Source organism: Macaca thibetana, chromosome 16 (genome assembly GCF_024542745.1).
Source record: "Macaca thibetana thibetana isolate TM-01 chromosome 16, ASM2454274v1, whole genome shotgun sequence".
In the NCBI taxonomy this organism is placed as follows: Eukaryota; Metazoa; Chordata; class Mammalia; order Primates; family Cercopithecidae; genus Macaca; species Macaca thibetana.
Window position 1 is genome coordinate 20,121,062 of NC_065593.1, and position 22,128 is coordinate 20,143,189.

General features: G+C 56.6%; 1 protein-coding gene across 3 annotated transcripts in view; it reads left to right on the forward strand.

Annotated features, from left to right (window-relative positions):
- Positions 1-22,128, forward strand: part of ABR (ABR activator of RhoGEF and GTPase) — a 230,897-nt gene that overhangs the window by 38,924 nt on the left and 169,845 nt on the right. Inside the window, exon 1 of one of the 3 annotated variants that reach the window (XM_050763522.1) lies at positions 1,968-2,544. The exons of 1 other annotated variant lie outside the window; for it this stretch is intronic. Coding sequence is in view for 1 of the 2 variants with exons in the window: in XM_050763520.1 (XP_050619477.1) it covers positions 9,053-9,113 (61 nt within the window). In the remaining variant the exon portion in view is untranslated. Of the gene's footprint in view, positions 1-1,967; positions 2,545-8,804; positions 9,114-22,128 lie in introns of those variants that run through there. One more of the 3 variants, XM_050763520.1, reaches the window with a different exon arrangement.

Below are 22,128 nucleotides of genomic sequence, written 5' to 3' on the forward strand. Positions count from 1 at the left end.
TGACCAGCTCGGGACGAGGCGCCAAGAGCTTGGGGAAGAGGAAATTAGGAGTCACGAGGTTTCACGATCAGAACCCGAAAGTGCCTTATGGAAAATTTGCATGTCCTGGGTGCAGCTCAGCCTAAGAGAACCCGGTGCGGTGTGTGTGTCTGGCTTCTGGGAGAGGCAGCCAGAGGCACCGGCTTCCCTTGTGAAGGTGGCTGGGTCAGACTGCCCCCTCCCTCCACCCCTAAGTTTGTGAAGGTGAAATTTAGTTAGGAAGGACATCCAAAGCAGCGTGATGGGGAAGGACGACCAGCTGGGGATGGGGTGAGAGCTTGCCATCCGCCATCCTCCGTTTTCCCCAACCGGGTAGGGTTCTCAATGCTGTTGGCATTTATGACAGATGTTCTTGAGAGCAAGTCCTGCAGGACATTTTAACATTTCTGGCTTCTGCCTTTTGAAGGGTAGTAGCGACCCCTAGTTATTATGACCTCTTTGTTTTTTTTGAGACAGAGTCTCACTCTGTCGCCCAGGCTGGAGTGCAGTGGCGCAATCTCAGCTCACTGCAAGCTCCTCCCAGTGGGTTCAAGTGATTCTCCTGCCTCAGCCTCCCGAGTAGCTGGGACTACAGGTGCCTGCCACCACACCAGGCTAATGTTTTTGTATTTTTAGTAGAGATGGAGTTTCACCGTGTTAGCCAGGATGGTCTTGATCTCTTGACCTTGTGATCCACCTGCTTCGGCCTCCCAAAGAGCTGGGATTACAGGTGTGAGCCACGGCGGCCGGCCTATTGTGACCTCTTCAAATGCTCCCGCACGTTGTTATTTTTATTGACTTATTTGTTTTTTTGAGACAGGGTCTCGCTCTATCTCCCAGGTTGGGGTGTTAGTGGTACGATCTCAGCTCACTGAAGCCTTGATCTCCTAGGCTCAAGCAATTCTCCTGCCTCAGTCTCTTGAGTAGCTGGGACTACAGGTGCCCGCCACCACGCCTGGTTAATTTTGTTTTTTTTTTTTTGAGACGGAGTCTCGCTCTGTCGCCCGGGCTGGAGTGCAGTGGCCGGATCTCAGCTCACTGCAAGCTCCGCCTCCCGGGTTTACGCCATTCTCCTGCCTCAGCCTCCCGAGTAGCTGGGACTACAGGTGCCCGCCACCTCGCCTGGCTAGTTTTTTGTATTTTTTAGTAGAGACGGGGTTTCACCGTGTTAGCCAGGATGGTCTCGATCTCCTGACCTTGTGATCCGCCCGTCTCAGCCTCCCAAAGTGCTGGGATTACAGGCTTGAGCCAATGCGCCCAGCCCTAATTTTGTATTTTTAGTAGAGACAGGGTTTCACCACGTTAGCCAGGCTGGTCTTGAACTCCTGGCCTCAAGTGATCCGCCTTCCTTGGCCTCCCAAAGTGCTGGGATTATAGGCGTGAGCCTCTGTGCCCAGCCCAATTTAAGAATATTTTATTTTATTTTATTTTATTTTAGAGGAAGCCTCACTCTATCATGCCCAGACTAGAGTGCAGTGGCACGATCTCGGCTTACTGCAACCTCAGCCTCCCGGGTTCAAGCGATTCTCCTGCCTCAGCCTCCAGAGTAGCTGGGATTACAGGTGCCCGCCACCATGCCCGGCTACTTTTTGTAATTTTTTTAGTAGAGATGGGGTTTCACTATGTTGGCCAGGCCGGTCTCGAACTCCTGACCTCAGCTGATCCGCCCACATCGGCCTCCCAAAGTGCTGGGATTACAGGCGTGAGCTGCCACACCCGGCACATTTGAAGGTGTTTTAGCGAAGGTTTTGTCCGGCGGGATAGTCATTCTCCCCATGTCACTCCTGGGGGCTTCTGCTCTCTCCTGCCTGGACGGAGTTCCTCCTGACTCTCCCAGCTGTGTTCCCACCAGCAGCCTGCAGCCCCGTGTCCAAGCTGGAGATTGTTGTCCAGGCACTTGCGGGCCGCTTGGCAGGAAGCCTCCGGTGGCCGAGGTGCTGCTATGCGGCCACCAGATGGCGCTGGGGAGCACCCCACTGTCTGCCGCAGGACGGGCAGAGGCAGGACTGGACTGCAGAGGGAACTTGCCTTAAAGAGGCCTGGTCCTTAAAGACACAGCACACACGGCCTGACTGGCAGTCCCAGAGCCAGGCTCCACTGATGGCAGGCGCCCCTGGCTAGGCTCTGAGGTTCCTTTGCCCTCGCCTTGCTGAATGGTGAGCCTCTGACTCTCGTAGCCCGTCTCCTTGACGGCCTGCCCTGAGCTCCTGCACCCACTCCTGGGCCTGATGGGGACAGGGCCAGCCTGGTGGGTGGTGTCCGAGGTCCTGGCACAGCAGCGTAGGCCTGGGATGCGTCTGCAGAATTCTGGCTGAACGAGCAAGGAGCACGGCCAGCTTCGGGGCCGTGGTGACCACAGGAGGGCAGAGGGCCAGCGCGTGAGCGCTGGCCCCAGCTGGACGTGTTCTTGCTTCCCTTGGGGCTAAGGAGATTGGAGCCCCAGAACTGAATCTCTGGGTTTGGAGCCTTAGAGAATCCACTGTCTCTTCTGCTGGCATCTTTCTGAATGCTGATGGGGACTTGGTGGTAAGTAATGAGGAGGGGACTCCAGGCCCTGCTGTCCAGCCCTCGGAAAACTCTGCTGTTGACCTCTGGGTGGTGTCATCTGAGCCATGTCAAGTGAGGGCCATGTGAGCTGGGGCTTGGTGAGAGACCCTCCTAAAACTGTGGCTCGGGGGGTGCGTAATCTAAGCCAGCGGCTCTGTCCACGATTCTGCACTTGCTGTGGCCCCTGGCCGTGGGAACGGGGCTTCAACTCGGCCCCTGGGAAGTGTGTGGGGGCGTGTGGGGAGTGTCACAGCTGCAAGGACCTGATGTCACTGTGCCTTATCCTGCAGTGATGCCTAGAGAGGCAGCGAGAGGGGGAGCAGGTCTTCCCATGACTCAAGCTGACACAAAACTTCGGTGGAGAAATGACTAACTGGGAAGGGCTTTCAGTTCACCTCTGTTGCCTGGAGGTCTCACTGGCTACCGGAAAAGCCAGGAGGCTGAGCGGAGGGCAGGGGAGAAGAGGGCAAAAGACAGACTCCTAGGCTGAGCCTTCGCCCTTAGAGATGACGCTATGGAGGCCTGGGGAATTTTCTTTCCCCAGACTAGAGGGCCGAGAATGAATCTTAGAATAGTAAATGCTGCCCGGGTGCAGTGGCTCACGCCTGTAATCCCAGCTCTTTGGGAGGCTGAGGCGGGCAGATCACCTGAGGTTGGGAGTTCGAGACCAGCCTGGCCAACATGGCAAAACCCCATCTCTACTAAAAATACAAAAAATTAGCTGGGCGTGGTGGCGGGCATCTGTAATCCCAGCTACTCGGGAGGCTGAGGCAGGGGAACCGCTTGAACCTGGAAGGCGGAGGTTTCAGTGAGGCAAGATTGTGCCACTGCACTCCGGCCAGGCAACAAGACTCTGTCTGAAAAGAAAAAAAAAAAAAAAGAAGAATATAGGCTGCTTTACTGTACCAAGGAAATGGAAATGGAGCAAAGCGTGGCAAACAGGCCTCCCCAGGATCTGCCAGGAGAGTTTATAGTCTGCTGGGAGGTCATCTTCTTGATCCACCTGGGCACACTTTTTTTTTTTTTTTTTTTTTTTTTCCATGAGACGGAGTCTCACTCTGTCGCCCAGGCTGGAGTGCAGTGGCGAGATCTCAGCTCACTGCAAGCTCTGCCTCCCGGGTTCAAGCATTTCTCCTGCTTCAGCCTCCCAAGTAGCTGGGATTACAGGTGCCCACCACCATGCCCATATTTTTGTATTTTTAGTAGAGACGGGGTTTCACCATGTTGGCCAGGCTAGTCTTGAACTCCTGACCTCAGGTGACCCGCTGGCCTCGGCCTCCCAAAGTGCTGGGATTACAGACGTGAGCCACCGTGCCTGGCCCTGGGCGCACACCGTCTACAGATGTGAACACTGAGGCTGGAAATTCTTGAGATTGGCCAGAGGCATCAATGAAATGGGGTTTTGCCGGGACTGGCATTTGGGAGATTGTCACTGGACTTTGTTCAGCTTGTCTCCATGGTCATCTGGCCTGCTGTAGTAGATACGGTTTTCTTGGGAAACCAGTTCTCTTCCTACTTTATCATCAGTGGCCTTGGGAGGGTTCTGAAGTAACGCTGCGTGCCTCCGTCGTGTAGCTCTGATTTCTTCCTCCCTGAGTTTAACTTCATCCTGTTCGTTCCTTCATTCAGTAATTGTCGCTCAATGCAGAGATTACCCACGGGAACCCCAGATTCAGGCTTAGTTCGTTTCCAAGCATCGCCATCTGCTAGTTAGTCAGTGGCTTAGCCTCTCTGCACCTCAATTTTGTCCTCTGTGAAATGGAGATAATAGTAAATTGGCTTATTGTAAGGATTAGGTGAAATAAACTATGTAAAGCAGATAGAGCAGTGCCTGGCACTTAAGAACCACTCAATAGACCAGGCACGGTGGCTCACACCTATAATCCCAGCACTTTGGGAGGGTGAGCCAGGAGGATCTGCTTGAACCCAGGAGTTCGAGGCTGCAGTGAGCTGTGATAACGCACTGCACTCCAGACTGGGTGACAGAGCAAGACTTTGTCAAAAAATAAATAAATAAAAAAAAGCACTCCATAGCTGTTAGCTGTCATTAATTTTATTTGTTCAATGTGCATTATTGAATGCTTATCTGCTGGGCTTTCGGCAGAAAGCTGATCTGGAGGCACAGTGCAGTCATAGCTGCGTTGGGAGTCTACCTGAGCCTTGTTCACCCCCTGCCCCGAGCACTGGGTCTGCCTCTGCACGCACCGGGGCTCCCTGCATGGCCCCTGCATGGGAACATATTTTTGTCATCAGTGCTGACACCTCTGGGTGATCAAGGAAGCAGAGACTCCTGGGGCCTTCCTGTCGTGTGCAGTGGAGCTGAGCTGCTAACATGAGAAGGGAGGAAAAGTGGAGATACCCAGTTTTGGTTCTAGGGACCGTCCCCTTTTTTCCCTCTTGGTCAAGTGATTGGTAGAAGCAAGAGTTGCTTGTTGGAGAGGCCGTGAGTAGCACATGCTTGGGAATTAGGAGCAGGGCAAATGGCCTTGAAAATGGGATGTACCTTCTTCCCACTCAGCCCCTCATCATGAACCCAGTGCTCCTGGCAGTGCAACTAACCATGAAATTCCCTTTAAGTCCAGTGATGAGGCAGAAGCAGGCAGGTCACCCCGGGGCTGGAGAGCCGCAGACAGTTTGAGTCCACAGGCTGGAGGGAGGGCGGAGGAGGGTGGAGAGCACTGGCCCCATGGACTATCTGGGGAATGGTTAGAGAAGGGGTCTGGAGGAGGCAGCGTGATAGGTGGGGGTTCAGTGCCTTGGGGAGCACTGGCTGGTCCACATTTAGCTGAATCAGGAAGGTCTGTCTACCACAGCTCCCCGCTGCTCTGACAGATTGGGGTTGATGGCTGCGGTTAAGAGCACTTCAGGGTAGCATCATCTTTGGCAAAGCCCAGACGGGGACTCTTTTTTTTTTTTTTTGAGACGGAGTCTTGCTCTGTTGCCCAGGCTGGAGTGCAGTGGCGTGATCTCGGCTCACTGCAAGCTCCGCCTCCCAGGTTCACGCCATTCTCCTGCCTCAGCCTCCCAAGTAGCTGGGACTACAGGCGCCCGCCACCTCGCCCGGCTAATTTTTTGTATTTTTAGTAGAGATGGGGTTTCACCAGGTTAGCCAGGATGGTCTCGATCTTCTGACCTCGTGATCCGCCCGCCTTGGCCTCCCAAAGTGCTGGGATTACAGGCGTGAGCCACTGTGCCCGGGCTGAGAAGGACTCTTTAACTCCTTCCTTCCCAGTGCGTGATGTTGCATCTCCCCAACTCCTCAGTGCCAGGGATGTGGAGGTTTCTGTTCCCATCCCAAATCACTGTGGTGCTCAAAGGCTCACACGCTTATCTGTAGGGCCGAGGTTAGCATCTGGCCGTGTGGTGTTAACATCTACTGGAAGCCATCCAACAAAGGCATCAGGGGAATCTCGAAGTGTCTGCCCTTTCCCAAGCCACGTTGTCTGAGACAGACGTCTGGAGATGGAAGCGGGTTGACAGGGTTTCCCAGAGGGTGGTCTCTAACCCCATAGACCCGCAGAGATTTCTCAGAACCTTCACTACCCGGTGATCCGCAGTTAGCTGGCCGTGGAGGCAGCGTGCGTGGTGTTTAAGAGGATGAACAGGCCGGGCGCGGTGGCTTACGCCTGTAATCACAGCACTTTGGGAGGCCGAGGCGGGTGGATCACGAGGTCAGGAGATCGAGACTATCCTGACTAACAAGGTGAAACCCTGTCTCTATTAAAAATACAAAAATTAGCCGGGTGTGGTGGTGGGCGCCTGTAGTAGCAGCTACTCAGGAGGCTGAGGCAGGAGAATGGTGTGAACCTGGGAAGCAGAGGTTGCAGTGAGCCGAGATCTCGCCACTGCACTCCAGCCTGGGCAACAGAGTGAGACTCCATCTCAAAAAAAAAAAAAAAAAAAAGAGCATGAACAGACTGCCAGGGTTCAAGTCCCAGTCCTCACTTGCTCTCTGGGTGGGTTACTCAGCTGCTCAGGGCCTCGGTTTTCTCACCTGGAAAATGGAGAAAACAGAGATAACAGTGACATTCACAGTGAGATCACGCTAGTGAACGAAGCACTAAGCCGGGCACACAGTAGGCATTCTGTGTGTGTTATTAGAAGTTTTCCTCCCTAGAGCCCTCAAGATTTGTCTCTCCCTCTACCCTCTATTGTGCTGTGGAGTGGAAGGTCCGAGAGTGCCAGGATTGGACAGAATGTAGACAGAAAAAAGCAAACTATGGCAATGCGAAGGAAAGCAACTGCCACATTTTAGCTTGGAGGATGCTGAAAATAGCTTGTTCAAGCCTTTGTAGATAAAAATGTAAAATGTACGCAAATGTATGTGACTCACACAGAAGCATACATCCATGGCTCCTTCACAGTCAGCGCCGGATGTGGCCATCAGGAAAACCCCGCAGTGTGGGGAGAGGGCCGGGCTGTCTTGGTTGTTGTTGTTTTGAGGAGGGGACTGTACTGCTGCCTCCTGGGCTGGTGGCTCCTGGTGGCGGCAGCTCACGCCCCTGTTTCCACCTTTCTTCTGGGCTGTCTTCTGAGTGTTCCATGTGGGAAGAAGAGACGCCCTTGGCCCCTCATGGCTCCTCCAGCCTCGCGGTCCTCCGAGAGCCTGCTCGTTCCCTTCCCATGCCGAAGCTCTATTTCTGGAGCATCTCATTGGAGATGCACGCCCCCTCCCTGCCAAGCTCCAGGTGCCTGCTTGGCCCTCCCAATCCTGTGTGCCAGTCAGGGACGGTGGGAGGGTGACAGCTGTAGGGAGGGGCGGCAAGAGACAGCGCTGGTGCCTGACCAGGAGGATTGGGGCGGGGGTAGCCCAGGGGACGCAGGGAGGGGCTAATAATATTGAAAACCACTTGTGCCGCAGCCACCTGTAGAGGCTTCCCCACCCAGAGCATCATCCCCTGCGTCTCCCAGGGGCTCCCCAGCCTGTGATGAATGGGTGACCCCCATCTCCCCAGGGGCAGCTGCAGAGGCCTCTGCTCAAGCCGCTTATGGGGCTTCCTCTCAGCATCCTGGGGGAGGAGCTGCTTCTCCCCTTAAGAAGTAGATATGTGTGTGTCTGTTTGGAGTGAGGAGGACCGACCCCCACGCCCCTCCAGCGTTCTGCAGGTGCTGACCACACCCGGGCCCGGCAAAGGCCAGGCTGACTTAGCCTTCCTGGTGGGCCTCTGTAGGGCTGGGCTCCAAGAAGGTTTTCCCCTTAAGCTGCCTGGGGATGGGGTGGGGTGGGGACAGCTCCGGTATCTAAACTGTTACTCTGGGGTACTGGGCACCCTGGGTGGTCCCCACTGCTTCCCTTCCCCTGGGTTCAGGAAGGGGCTTCAGCCTCACTGCCCTGGACCCCGCTGGCCTGACTCCCCTCCCCTCCTTCCCTGCTGCAGGGTCACTTGGCCCAAAGAGGTCTATGTGGAAGCTGCCATGGCTGCCACAGAACCAGCCCACGGGAGACAGGCATGGGGCCCCCAATCTCTTCACTGCCCTTGGGCGAGGGGGTCTTCGTTAGAGGGAATTTCGTCTCTAAACGTTCTGTACTCAGGCGTCTTAACCCGACTTCCCACCATTTGTAGGTGATGATGCAAACAGGATTCGGGGTCCCCAGAAGGGGTCCTGGAGGGGAACACGTGGAGCCCCTGGTGCTTCTCCTGGCTCCAGTTCGTCCTCCGCCCAGCAGGGGCACATGTGGGACTGTCCTGGCCCCACGGCCCCGGGACTTCGGCCCTCCAGGGTCTCCAGCCGCCCCCCTCCATGTGTGGCGGGAACGGCCGCGCTCTGAGGTCAGGGGTGTGGAAAGGGACGAGCTGGGTTAGGTTCGGGAGGAGAGAGGCGCCTCCGCGGCGCGCAGGACGTTCACCTCGTGGGTGCCGCAGCGGGTCTGGCTGGGGAGGGGCCCGGCCGCGGTTCCCGCCCCCGAAGCCGCGCTTGGAGATCCCGGGCGGGAGGTGATGTCACCCCTGCGGCGCCCGGGCCCCCCACGGCACCTGGTCTGCGGGTCGCCAGGATCCTGCTGAGCCCGGCGCGGGGGGGGCGAGGGGGGCCTGGGTCTGCGCCGCCGCCCGGAGACCCCCGAGACCCCCGCGGCCCCTCCTCGCCCGGTGCCAGAGCCCCGCTGCCCAGTTAGCCCGGCCGGGGGCGTCCTGCGGGGGGCGGAGCCTCGAGGAGATTGGTCCCGCCCTGCCCCCGCCGCAAAGCCCCGCCCCGCCACGAAGCCCCGCCCCCGCCCCGCCCCCCGCGAAGTTGCTCGTCGGCTCCAGGATCCGCAGCTGAGCTCTGCGCGGCCGCAGGGGCCGGGAGGGTTCGGGAGGGTTTTGGGGGCGCCCGCCCCGCCCTCGCCCCCGCCCCGGCCGCTGCGCGCTCCTCCCGGGGACCTGGTTCCAGGCCTCCTCGCCCCGCCGCGCTCGCAACTTCGGCCTCCCCCGGCTCCCGCCCGCCCTCCCTCCTTTGTTGCGCGATGAGGGTCGGGTTTCGGATCTGACCGAGCTGCCGCCGCGGGATGGAGCCGCTCAGCCACCGGGGCCTGCCGCGCCTGTCCTGGATCGACACCCTCTACAGCAGTACGTGCGCTGGGCGGGGGCGGAGCGGGGGCGGGACCCCAGGATCGAGGTCGGGACCCCAGGATCGGGGTTGGGACCTCAGGCGCCGGACTGGTCTGGGGAGCGCGGGCGGGTGCGGGATCGGGGTCCGGATTGGGGTCGGGGTGGGAATCAGCATCAGGGTCGGGACCCAGGCGCCGGGCTGGTCCTGGGGGCGCGGGCGGGGGTCCCCAGAGCGGGTTCCCGCGGGCCGGGGGCGGGGACCGTGGGCGGACCGAGCCGAGAGCTGTACCCCCCTTCCCACCTGTTGTGAATCTGGCCTCTGCGAGCCTCGGGTGAGGGAGACCCTTCGGGGTGCTGCCCCCGCCCCCGGACCAGTAGCTTCTCTGTCCAGGCTGAAGCCTAAAAGCCATTTTGAGAAAGTCGTTGGCACCCGAGTTTGCCACCCAGGGGCACTGGGGCTGTGTGGGGTTCGGGGCCCGGGGGTTCGGGGCAGGGGTGGGATCGAGTGGGAGGGGAGACGGTGGGTACAGATATCCGCGGGGGCCCTTTGGATGTGGGAGCTGAAAATCCCGGGCTCAGCAGTCTTTCCTGCCAGCCTCATCACCACCCCCACCCTCATCATCACCACCACCCTCAGAAGGGAAAAAAAAAAACAAACCTTCTCGAGTTCTCCACCCCCTCGCTCCCAAATCTGCCTGGGTCATGTGATTGGTCTTGCGTGGCCCCAGGGGACACATAACTGATCACAGGTAATGGGGGGGTTTGGGGCGATCGGAGAGCCACCCCCCCACCCCCCCACCGCCCCTTTTGCGGGTGCTAGAATGGCACCGCCCCTTCTCTCCACCCCTCCCTGAGACACCTTCGCTGGATGCGCTCAGGGATTAGGAAGATGGTCCTCCTGGGCTTACATAGTGGATTTCACCCTTCCTAAGGCCCACGTGAGTGGGACCCTCCCACTCTCTCAGCTCATCTTCCAGGCAGGAGTTGGGGGAGGCGGGTGGGGCCAGGTGGAGCCTGGTTCAGCCTGATTCTAGGCACTGGATGCCATAGAACAGGAGCATTTGTTTTATTTTATTTATTTATTTATTTATTTATTTTGAAACGGAGTCTGGCTCTGTCACCCAGACTAGAGTGCAGTGGAGGATCCTGGCTCACTGCAGCCTCTGTCCCCTGGGTTCAAGTCTCTGCTCACTGCAGCCTCTGTCCCCTGGGTTCAAGTGATTCTTCTGCCTCAGCCACCCGAGTAGCTGGGATTACAGGAACCCACCACCATATCTGGCTAATTTTTTGTATTTTTACTAGAGACGGGGTTTCACCATGAGGTCAGGATGGTCTCGAACTCCTGACCTCAGGTAATCTACCGGCCTTGTCCTCCCAAAGTGCTGAGATTACAGGCATGAGCCACCGTGCCCGGCCAACAAGGGCATTTTTAAGCGTCATCCCAGCTAGAGTTCCTTGATAAGTCATATGCGGGGGGGGGGGGTGGGAGGAGTAGAAAAGGGTATTGCCTCGAACCCCAGAGTCTTACCCTGGAGGCTCTGTGGTACCCAACATTTAACCTCTGACCTCAGCATCCCCTTGGGTCCAGGTCATTCCCTGTATCTTCTTCTCCACCCGCCGCCTCCTCCATCCCAGGTTCCTTCCTCTCCTCCCCCCAGGAGCTGTCCTTGTGATGGTTCATTCTGCTTTGGTTTCTCAACATCAAAGGGGCAAAGCCGGATCCCCCGGGTGTGGGTCCTGTGCCAAGTGCCGCCGCTCCATCTGCTCCTTCCCCTGCAGAGGCCAGCGTCGTTGGGTGAAGGTCACGGCCCACGGCTGTGTGGCATGTGTGTGCACGTGTGTCTGCATGAATGGGGGCACACATCTGTTCAGAGCGCCGGTGCAGATCAGCTCCTGACCCGAAGGCAGGATTAGTGACCCTGTCTTAGCTGTGCGCTTGCAAACAGCTTGCAAACAGCCGTCATAACAATGCCTCAGATTCACATGTGCTTAGGTTCCTGAGTATTTCTGGCTCTTTGCAAAACCCAGTTCTTGTTTCCCTATTTCCTGAAGTGTGGAATCCTATGGAAACCTGTCTCTAGCTTTCTCTGTGGCAGAAGACGACTCCCCTGACCTGATCATTTCCAAGGCTTCCATAGCCCACCCTCTTTCCCCCATGCCTGGAGCAAAAAAGCAAAATTGCTTGAGGCCACCTTACAAATTCCTGACCAGAGGAATGCCAGAAAAGGGAATTAGGCCAAGGCCTCTTAGGGGGCTCTGTTGGGCAGCCCTGATTCAGGCAGACTGGCACCTGGGCTGTCGACCCTCCTGCTGCTGCCCTGGCCTCTGGGCGGCTCCTGGGGTGGCCTGGATGGTGGGTGGGAGGGGGCGCTGATATGGCTGCAGTGTGAGGAGTCCCTGCCTCCCACTTCTGAACATCTTATTGGAGAGCTGTAGCAGGAGGCTTCCTGGGGAGGTGCTGTGCAGTCATGTTTGGGCTGTTAGCCATCAACTTTCCTCTTGACAAGAGCCTAAATTAAAACAAATACCCAGGCTGTCATTTGCCTGGCAGTATGGTTTTGTGGCTCCCAGAGGAAGTTCCTCTGCTTCTCAGGAAGCTGTTTGCCTACCAGGCTCGCAGTCCTGGGTGACAAATCTCCACAAAAGCCAGATCCATAGGGAACTGTAAAGGTGGTATACTCAGGGCGTAGGGCGGCAGTGTGACTTTGAGATGGGAATGACTCAGTGGTAGAGGTTCCCTGCCTTCCCCTCTCTGAGCATTGTTCCTGGTGGCAATGATAATAGCATTTCCAGAGCACCTGCTGAATGGCAGGCACTGGGATGGGCACTTTCTCTCCCTCCCTCCCTCCCTCCCTCCTTCCTTCCTTCCTTCCTTCCTTCCTTCCTTCCTTCCTTCCTTCCTTCCTTCCTTCCTTCCTTCCTTCCTTCCTTCCTTCCTGTCTCTCTCTCTCTTTTTCTCTCTTTCTCTCTCTCTCTCTTTCTCTTTCTTTTCTGAGACAGGGTCTCCCTCTTTGCCCAGGCTGGAGTGCAGTGGTGCGATCTCAGCTCACTGCAACCTCTGCTTCCTGGATTCAAGCAATTCCCCAACCTCAGCCTCCTGAGTAGCTGGGATTACATGTGTGCACCACCACAACCCAGCCAATTTTTGTAGTTTTAGTAGAGAGAGAGTTTCACCGTATTGGTCAGGCTGGTCTTGAACTCCTGACCTCATGTCATCTTCCCACCTTGTCCTCCCAAAGTGCTGGGATTACAGGCGTGAGCCACTGCGCCTGCCCTGTGCTAGGCACTTTCTATCCATTTTCTCCAAACCTCACAACTCTGCAACTCTTACAGATTAGGAAAGAGAGGCTCAGTTAGCACAAATCATATACCTAAGATCACATAAGTAACAAATAACTGAGCTGGAATTCAGATTGTACCCTAGAATAATGAGGAGGACCCTGAGTGCCCCCTGGGTATGTCTGAGTTGATTCAAGGCCTTGAAATGTCACGGAACGGGGGGCACCATTCTCTACAGTCCTCTTTGGCAGAGTTCTCCCTGAAACGGTCTGGCAGAGTAAATGGCTTCAATGGATCTGACCCCAACCTGGCCCTGTGCCTCTTGTAGGACCTGGGGGCTGGGCCTGGAGCCCAAGCAGGGACAGCAGAGGCTCTGTCTGAGCTCACTGAGGCTGGTGACTCTCTGCTCCTAAGGTACCAGCCTGCCAGCCAGCCCCTCCCCTCACTCACTTCTTGCCTTTGGGGTTGGCAGTTCATTCTTTCTGGTTTTGCCAGGAGGAGTGTGCCCACTTCCATCACAGGTTTGGTGGTCGTTTGATGAAGGGTGGGCAGCAAACGCCCCATCTCTCCTATGGTAGAAGTACTGAAGGGCTGGGGTAAGTGTGATTTGTCTGACTCAAGGAGAAGGGTTGGATCCCTGCTACCAGGGACTCTGGGACTGATGGGAGCAGAGTCCTTTGCCTGTGGAGTGACAGATGGTTTCAGACATCCCCCAGTTCCTATGTCTGCACCACTCATTTGCCTGCATTAATGTAGCAATGTCAGTTTCACCCCTCAGTACCTTACCTAGATTCTCTCCCTGGGGCTGGTGTGATGCTCTCTCTGAGGCTTTTTCTTTTGTTTTTGTTTTTTTTTGAGACAGAGTCTCGCTGTCTCGCCCAGGCTGGAGTGCAGTGGCACGATCTCGGCTCACTGCAACCTCCACCTCCCTGGTTCAAGCGATTATCTTGCCTCAGCTTCCTGAGTAGCTGGGATTAGAGGAGCCCGCCACCACGCCCGGCTAATTTTTGTATTTTTAGTAGAGATGGGACCATGTTGGCCAGTCTGGTCTCCAACTCCCGACCTCAGGTGATCCACCTGCCTTGGCTTCCCAAAGTGCTGGGATTACAGACATGAGCCACTGCGCCCTGCCATGTTTTCTTGGTTATAAGCCCTCTATGTCTTTTACCACCCTTTCCACTAAACACTTACCATCTTCTCTTTGTTTTTATTTTATTTTTTATTTTCCCAATCCCGTGGGATTAGATTGGATTAAATTAAGTTCTGCGGAGTAGCCCAAAATGGGGGCGGAGCTGTGCTCTGAAACTGTCTCTGTCCCTGGGATTCTCCAAGCAGATCTGGATTAAGACATACGTGTGCCCCAGGCAGGTTGATTATCTGGCACCTCTTCAAATGGAAAATCTTTATATTTGGGTTTAGGACTTATTTAGAGGAGAGGCAAAGGCTACATTTAAAGCCTCTCCCTTTTCCATTTCAGCCTCCATTTGGTCCCAAGTAATTTAGTCCTGGTCTCAAACATACCTTCCCTACTGAGCCAAGCAAGAGCCTGCAGTGACTTGGCCCTCATGGAAGGCAGAACGTGACCATCTGTTGTTACTAGAGCCTGCCTTTTGGAGCTCACTTCTCTTACCCCAAGCAACATTTCCAAGGGCGATTTCAGTCTCTTTTGGTATTTTCTTGCCCTTTATAGACTCAGTGCCTCATCCATGGGCCAGGAAAGTATCTGGGGCAGTGGGGATGCAAGCCTGTCTCCAGGTGATCATGAGCCTGCCTCAGTTTCTCATCTGAGCCCTACGTTTCCTACACCAGGGACCAAGCCACTTGACTGACAGCCTGTGTGCGTTTGATCAGAGCAGCTCAGTTCTCGCGGCCGTATCAGACCACTCCACGTGTGCTAGTGAGCGCCTGCTGGCGGATGTTCACATGTTCTCTGAATAGCCCAGTAATGTATTCCTTTTTGTCAACACCGGCCCATAATCGTCATGGCTGCTGGAGTCTCAGAGGTGGGGCTGACGGAAGAATTAAGTCATCTACTCAGAGAAACTGAAGTTTTTGTGGTCGTGATTGTTGCTACTGTTGTTCTTTGGGAAAAGGAAGGAAATTTGTGGAGAATTGGCTGGAAGATGCTGCTAGGAGGCTGGAAGATGGGGAATGGTGAGGAGGCTCTGCCTCACTCTTGGGGTAGGATGGAAGACTTGTTCTCTGTCTGAGGTACGATCTGCTTTCTGGGACGATTCCGGTACCTTCCTTGTGCCCGTTCCTCTGAGGGAGGGCATGACGGCTCTCATGGGTGTTGTGTGGATTAATTCATATGTATAAAGTGCTTTGAAGGTGAGGAGTGCTGTTGAGCTGCTCAGCTGTCTGGCTCATCCGCTCTTCATCCGGGAAAGCTTTGAGGGACTGGGAAAGGCTGGCACGTGACTTAGGAAGGGGCAGGGAATGTGGCAAGAGGACTGGCAGGAACGGTATTGGACCAGCTTTGAGGCGGCGCCTCCCCAGCGGCTCCTGCACAGGCCCTCCATAGGTTTTGGTTGCCTGAGTATGGGCAGGAAAAGAAAACTCAAGTTCTTGGCTCCTTGAGCTCCTCCCCCAGCAGAAATCCCTGTTAGCTGAAACCTGTTCGCTGGCCCGTTCACGAGCTTCCTGGTGTGTGGATCTGGTCGTTGTAGTCGCTTGTAGTGGAGTCAGAGACCCCCAAGGGAGTCTTGTGCTTTGCTAGGGTGTGTGATTGGAAGACTTCACTGCCAGTGTTTGCGGCAGCTGTTTGGCTCAGCTCGAGCCCTTTGGGGCAAACCGAGGGCAGACAGCTTCAAGACAACCCCACACCCGCTGACCCTGCCAGGCCCTTGGTGGTGGCAGGTGACGGTGATGTGTGTGGGGTGGGCTGAGGTGATGTGTGTGGGGTGGGGGCTGTGGGGTGGGCTGATGTGTGTGGGGGTGGGCTGAGGTGATGTGTGGGGGGTGGGCTGAGGTGATGTGTGTGGGGTGGGCTGAGGTGATGTGTTGGGGTGGGGCTGAGGTGATGTGTGGGGGGGGTGGGCTGAGGTGATGTGTTGGGGGTGGGGCTGAGGTGATGTGTGGGGGGTGGGCTGAGGTGATGTGTTGGGGGTGGGGCTGAGGTGATGTGTGGGGGGTGGGCTGAGGTGATGTGTGTGGGGTGGACTGAGGTGATGTGTGTGGGGTGGGCTGAGGTGATGTGTGCGGGGGTGGGCTGAGGTGATGTGTGTGTGGGGTGGGCTGAGGTGATGTGTGTGGGGTGGGCTGAGGTGATGTGTGTGGGGTGGGCTGAGGTGATGTGTGTGGGGTGGGCTGAGGTGATGTGTTGGTGGGGGTGGGGCTGAGGTGATGTGTGTGGGGTGGGCTGAGGTGATGTGTGTGGGGTGGGCTGCTGAGGTGATGTGTGTGGGGTGGGCTGAGGTGATGTGTGTGGGGTGGGCTGAGGTGATGTGTGGGGGGTGGGGCTGAGGTGATGTGTGTGGGGTGGGCTGAGGTGATGTGTGTGGGGTGGGCTGAGGTGATGTGTAGGGGGTGGGCTGAGGTGATGTTTGGGGTGTGGGCTGAGGTGATGTTTGGGGTGTGGGCTGAGATGATGTGTGTTGGGGGTGGACTGAGGTGATGTGTGGGTGTGGGCTGAGGTGATGTGTGGGGGGGTGGACTGAGGTGATGTGTGGTGGGTGGGCTGAGGTGATGTGTGGGGGGTGGACTGAGGTGATGTGTGTGGGGGGGGCTGAGGTGATGTGTGTGGGTGGGCTGAGGTGATGTGTGGGGGGTGGGCTGAGGTGATGTGTGGGGTGTGGGCTGAGGTGATGTGTGGGGTGGGCTGAGGTGATGTGTGGGGGGTGGGCTGAGGTGATGGGGGTGGTGGACTGAGGTGATGTGTGGGGGGTGGGCTGAGGTGATGTGTGGGGTGGGCTGAGGTGATGTGTGGGGTGGGCTGAGGTGATGTGTGGGGTGTGGGCTGAGGTGATGGGGGTGGTGGACTGAGGTGATGTGTGGGGGGTGGGCTGAGGTGATGTGTGGGGCGTGGCTGAGGTGATGTGGGGGGTGGGACTGAGGTGATGTGTGGGGGGTGGGCTGAGGTGATGTGTGGGGGGTGGGCTGAGGTGATGTGTGGGGGGTGGGCTGAGGTGATGTGTGGGGCGTGGTCTGAGGTGATGGGGTGGTGGGCTGAGGTGATGTGTGGGGGGTGGGCTGAGGTGATGGGGGTGGGACTGAGGTGATGTGTGGGGGGTAGGCTGAGGTGATATGGGGGGCATGGTCTGAGGTGAATTGTGGGGGGTGGGGCTGAGGTGATGTCGGAGGTTGGACTGAGGTCATGTGTGGGGGTGGGCTGAGGTGATGTTTGGGGTGTGGGCTGAGGTGATGTGTGGGGGGTGGGCTGAGGTGATGTTTGGGGTGTGGGCTGAGGTGATGTGTTGGGTGGACTGAGGTGATGTTTGGGGTGTGGGCTGAGGTGATGTGTTGGGGTGGACTGAGGTGATGTTGGGGGTGGGCTGAGGTGATGTGTTGGGGTGGACTGAGGTGATGTTTGGGGTGTGTGCTGAGTGATGAGTTGTGGGGGTGGACTGAGGTGATGTGTGGGGTGGTCTGAGGTGAATGGGGGGTGGGGCTGAGGTGATGTGTTGGGGGTGGACTGAGGTGATATGGGGGGGTGGTCTGAGGTGAATTGTGGGGTGTGGGCTGAGGTGATGTGTTGGGGGTGGACTGAGATGATGTTTGGGGTGTGTGCTGAGGTGAGTGTGTGGGGGGTGGGCTGAGGTGAATTGTGGGGGTGTAGGCTGAGGTGATGTGTGTGGGGTGGACTGAGGTGATGTTTGGGGTGTGGGCTGAGGTCACGTGTGGGGGGGTGGACTGAGGTGATGTGTGGGGGGGTGGGCTGAGGTGATGTGTGGGCGTGGTCTGAGGTGATGGGGGGTGGTGGACTGAGGTGATGTGTGGGGGGTGGGCTGAGGTGATGGGGGTGGACTGAGGACTGAGGTGATGTGTGGGGTGTGCTGAGGTGATGTGTAGGGGGTGGACTGAGGTGAGGTGATGGGGGTTGGACTGAGGTGATGTGTGGGGTGGACTGAGGTGTGGGGGTGGGACTGAGGTGATGTGTGGGGGGTAGGCTGAGGTGATATGGGGGGCATGGTCTGAGGTGAATTGTGGGGGGTGGGGCTGAGGTGAATTGTGGGGGTGGGGCTGAGGTGAGGTGATGTCGGGGTTGGACTGAGGTCATGTGTGGGGGTTGGGCTGAGGTGATGTTTGGGGGGTGTGGGCTGAGGTGATGTGTTGGGGGTGGACTGAGGTGATGTTTGGGGTGTGGGCTGAGGTGATGTGTTGGGGTGGACTGAGGTGATGTTTGGGGTGTGGGCTGAGGTGATGTGTGTGGGGTGGACTGAGGTGATGTTTGGGGGTGTGGGCTGAGGTGATGTGTTGGCGGTGGACTGAGGTGATGTGTGGGGGTGGACTGAGGTGATGTTTGGGGTGTGTGCTGAGATGAGTTGTGGGAGTGGACTGAGGTGATGTGTGGGGTGGACTGAGGTGATATGGGGGGCGTGGTCTGAGGTGAATGGGGGGTGGGGCTGAGGTGATGTGTTGGGGGTGGACTGAGGTGATATGGGGGGCGTGGTCAGAGGTGAATTGTGGGGTGTGGGCTGAGGTGATGTGTTGGGGGTGGACTGAGATGATGTTTGGGGTGTGTGCTGAGGTGAGTTGTGGGGGTTGGGCTCAGGTGAATTGTGGGGTGTAGGCTGAGGTGATGTGGGGGGGTGGACTGAGGTGATGTTTGGGGTGTGGGCTGAGGTCACGTGTGGGGGTTGGGCTGAGGTGATGTTTGGGGTGTGGGCTGAGGTAATGTGTTGGGGGTGGACTGAGGTGATGTTTGGGGTGTGTGCTGAGGTGAGTTGTGGGGAGTGGACTGAGGTGATGTGTGGGGTGGACTGAGGTGATATGGGGGGCGTGGTCTGAGGTGAATGGTGTGGGGGGGGGGCTGAGGTGATGTTTGGGGTGTGGGCTGAGGTGATGTGTTGGGGGTGGGACTGAGGTGATGTGTGGGGGGTAGGCTGAGGTGATATGGGGGGCATGGTCTGAGGTGAATTGTGGGGGGTGGGGCTGAGGTGATGTGGGGGGGGTTGGACTGAGGTGATGTGTGGGGGTTGGGCTGAGGTGATGTGTTGGGGGTGGACTGAGGTGATGTTTGGGGTGTGGGCTGAGGTGATGTGTTGGGGGTGGACTGAGGTGAATTGTGGGGGTGTGGGCTGAGGTGATGTTTGGGGGTGGACTGAGGTGATGTTTGGGGTGTGGGCTGAGGTGATGTGTTGGGGGTGGACTGAGGTGATGTGGGGTGGGGTAGAGTATCCTCTCCGTTCCGTATTCTTGGTGCTTTCCTCATAGTGACTGTACGGGGTGGGGAGAGTTCTGCAGCTTGCCCATCTCTAGGGTTGTGATGGGGGGAGGTTCTTTGTGACATGTGATCTCGGCTCGTCTCCACAAGTGAGAAAGTCCATTGCTGCTCTGGGGAATAACTTGCTTTTTTTTTTTTTCTGTTTCTTTCTTTTTTTTTTTTTTTTTGAGACGGTGTCTCACTCTGTTGCCTAGGCTGGAGTGCAATGGCGTAATCTCGGCTGACTGCAACCTCCACCTCCTGGGTTCAAGCGATTCTCCTGCCTCAGCCTCCCGAGTACCTGGGATTACAGATGCCCACCACCATGCCTGGCTAATTTTTGTATTTTTAGTAGAGATGCGGTTTTACCATGTTGGTTAGGCTGGTCTCGATCTCTTCACCTCGTGATCCACCCACCTTGGCTTCCCAAAGTGCTGGGATTTCAGGTGTGAGCCACTGCTCCTGGCCCGGGAGTAGCTTGCATTTCTTAGGGCAAGATATGGTCAGTTGGGGACATGGTGATCCTGGGAGGCAGTGGGAATGTTCCACTGGTCCCTGAAGCTTAAGGAGAACCTGACCCAGACCTTGTGAAGGGGGGAGGGAGAAAGAAATCAGGGCAATAGGCAGGCTATGGAAGGCACCCCCATTTGGAGGCTGAAGATAATGCCCAGTCCTACCCCTGCCTTGGCATTTGGCAAAGAGTCCTTTGAACCAGCTGAGGCCGTGACTACTTGTGGATGGGGCAGCAGGTTCAGCTGAGGCCGTGACTACTTGTGGATGGGGCAGCAGGTTCTCTGTCCCCGGATCGAGACCTGACTGGGGCCTCTCACTCAGTTTTCTCATCCAGGCTTTATCCTGCATCCTCCTCCTGCCCTTCCTTCCTCCCCACACACCAGAGCAAAAGATGAATCTGGGTTTACCGGCCAGACGGAAAATGTCAGAGTCAGCCTGGGCTTCAGTAGATGGGGCCAGATGGGGTGGGCTCTATGGTGACCTGATTGATTGATTGGGTGCCACTCCCCTCTTTCTTCTTTTTTTGAGATGGAGATTCACTCTTGTTGCCCAGGTTGGAGTGCAATGGCATGATCTCGGCCCACTGCAACCTCTGCCTCCCGGGTTCAAGCAATTCTCCTGCCTCAGCCTCCCGACTAGCTGGGATTATAGGCATGTACCACCATGCCCAGCTAATTTTGTATTTTTAGTAGAGATGGGATTTATCCATGTTGATCAGGTTGGTCTCGAACTCCCGACCTCAGGTGATCGGCCTGCCTCAGCCTCTCAGATTTCTGGAATTACAGGCATGAGCCGCGCCCAGCCTCACTCCCCTCCTTCTTGTCCCTGCCCTCACCTCTGATGCCTTAGTATGCCTCTAGGTCACAAGTGGACATGGCAGATGTGATAGGGCATTTTGCCTAAGGTGAGCAAGGTCTCCAGAAAGGCTTGGGTGGCTGGGAGGCCTCAGGTAAACCAGAGCCAAGGGAGCTCAGAGTCCTTGTCACTCTGGGCAGCGTGGCTGTTGGCCTCCCCAGGGGCATCGGTGGAGCTGGTGCTGCCTAGGGAAGCCCGGTATTGACCAGGGATCTATGGGTTTACTTGGGGCTGTTGGGGAAGGATGTGACCATCATTACCTTCGTGGGATTGAGGGGCTGCTTCTGTGAGTGTTCTGGGCTAACCCCTTCCTCTTGGGCATCCGCTCCTGGGCAGCAGCAAAGGTTTAATGGGTCGAGATTATGGGGACCAAAGACGCGGTGTAATTAAGCCAGTTATTTCTCTAACTGGGAGCATCTACTCCTCACAGCCGCAATTGACTTCCTCACTTGTGGTTACCCCGTTCGGTGTGCACTACCTTGGGCCTAACAACCCATATGTCATCTTTTTGAATGAGTCTCTCCCTTGAAGGCGACATTTTAGGAGAAAGACCCCTCTGGGAATTGTGGGGTCAGGGTGACAGTGTGTGCTATGCAAGGATGCCCCCTGGAGTTGTTCTGTGCAATGGCGCCCATGGGGCCCTCTTTGGGAACTGTGTCTGGGCTCTGTAGAGGGACATGGAAACCTCATCCTTGAGTCTCCCAGGATCCTGGGGCCCAGTGTAAAGAAAGTCCATCAGTCCTGCTGGGTTCATAGAAATTAGTTTCTAATTTGGTCTAGAAAGAATGGAAGAGACAGGCTGGGCACAGTGGCTCACGCCTGTAATCCCAGCACTTTGGGAGGCTGAGGTGGGTGGATCACCTGAGGTCAGGAGTTGGAGACCAGCCTGGCCAACATGGTGAAACCCTGTCTCTACTAAAAATACAAAAATTAGCCAGGCATGGTGGTGGGCGCCTATAATCCCAGCTACTCAGGAGGCTGAGGCAGGAGAGTTGCTTGAACCTGGGAGGCGGAGGTTGCAGTGAGCCAAGATCACACCATTGCACTCCAGCCTGGGCGACAGAGTGAGACTTCATCTCAAAATAAACTAAGTTAATTAATTCAAGGTCACAGACTACAAGCCAGGAATTGTGCACTAGGTTGGCCCCGCTCTAAACTGTGCTCTGTCTCCCACATTCTTACCCTTCACAGTGGTGCCAGTAGAGGCTCCTTGACGCTGATATTTCACTGAGGTTGATGGATCTGGGTTCATTTCTCTAGCTAGAAAGACAGTTGTGAAGGCTGCATCTTGCCCCCAACCCCCCATGATATGAGGAGACAGCCCTCTGCCCCCAGGTATTCTGGAAGCACTGGGAGCATCCACCAACGGGGCTGCCTCTTCCTAGAGGGATGAGCCTAAGGAAATGTCCTCATGGGCACTTGGAGCCCACGTGCCCGCATTACCCACCTGCCTGCATTACCCACGTGCCTGCATCATTACCCACGTGCCTGCATTACCCACGTGCCCGCATTACCCACCTGCCCGCATTACCCACCTGCCCGCATTACCCACGTGCCTGCATCATTACCCACGTGCCCGCATTACCCACCTGCCTGCATTACCCACCTGCCTGCATTACCCACGTGCCTGCATCATTACCCACGTGCCTGCATCATTACCCATGTACCCGCATTACCCACCTGCCCGCATTACCCACCTGCCCGCATTACCCACGTGCCTGCATCATTACCCACGTGCCCGCATTACCCACGTGCCCGCATTACCCACCTGCCCGCATTACCCACCTGCCCGCATTACCCACGTGCCTGCATCATTACCCACGTGCCCGCATTACCCACCTCCCCGCATTACCCACCTGCCCGCGTTAGCCACCTGCCCGCGTTACCCACCTGCCCGCGTTACCCCCGTGCCCGCGTTACCCACGTGCCTGCGTTACCCACGTGCCTGTGTCATTACCCACATGCCTGCATTACCCACCTGCCTGCATCATTACCCACGTGCCCGCATTACGCACGTGCCTG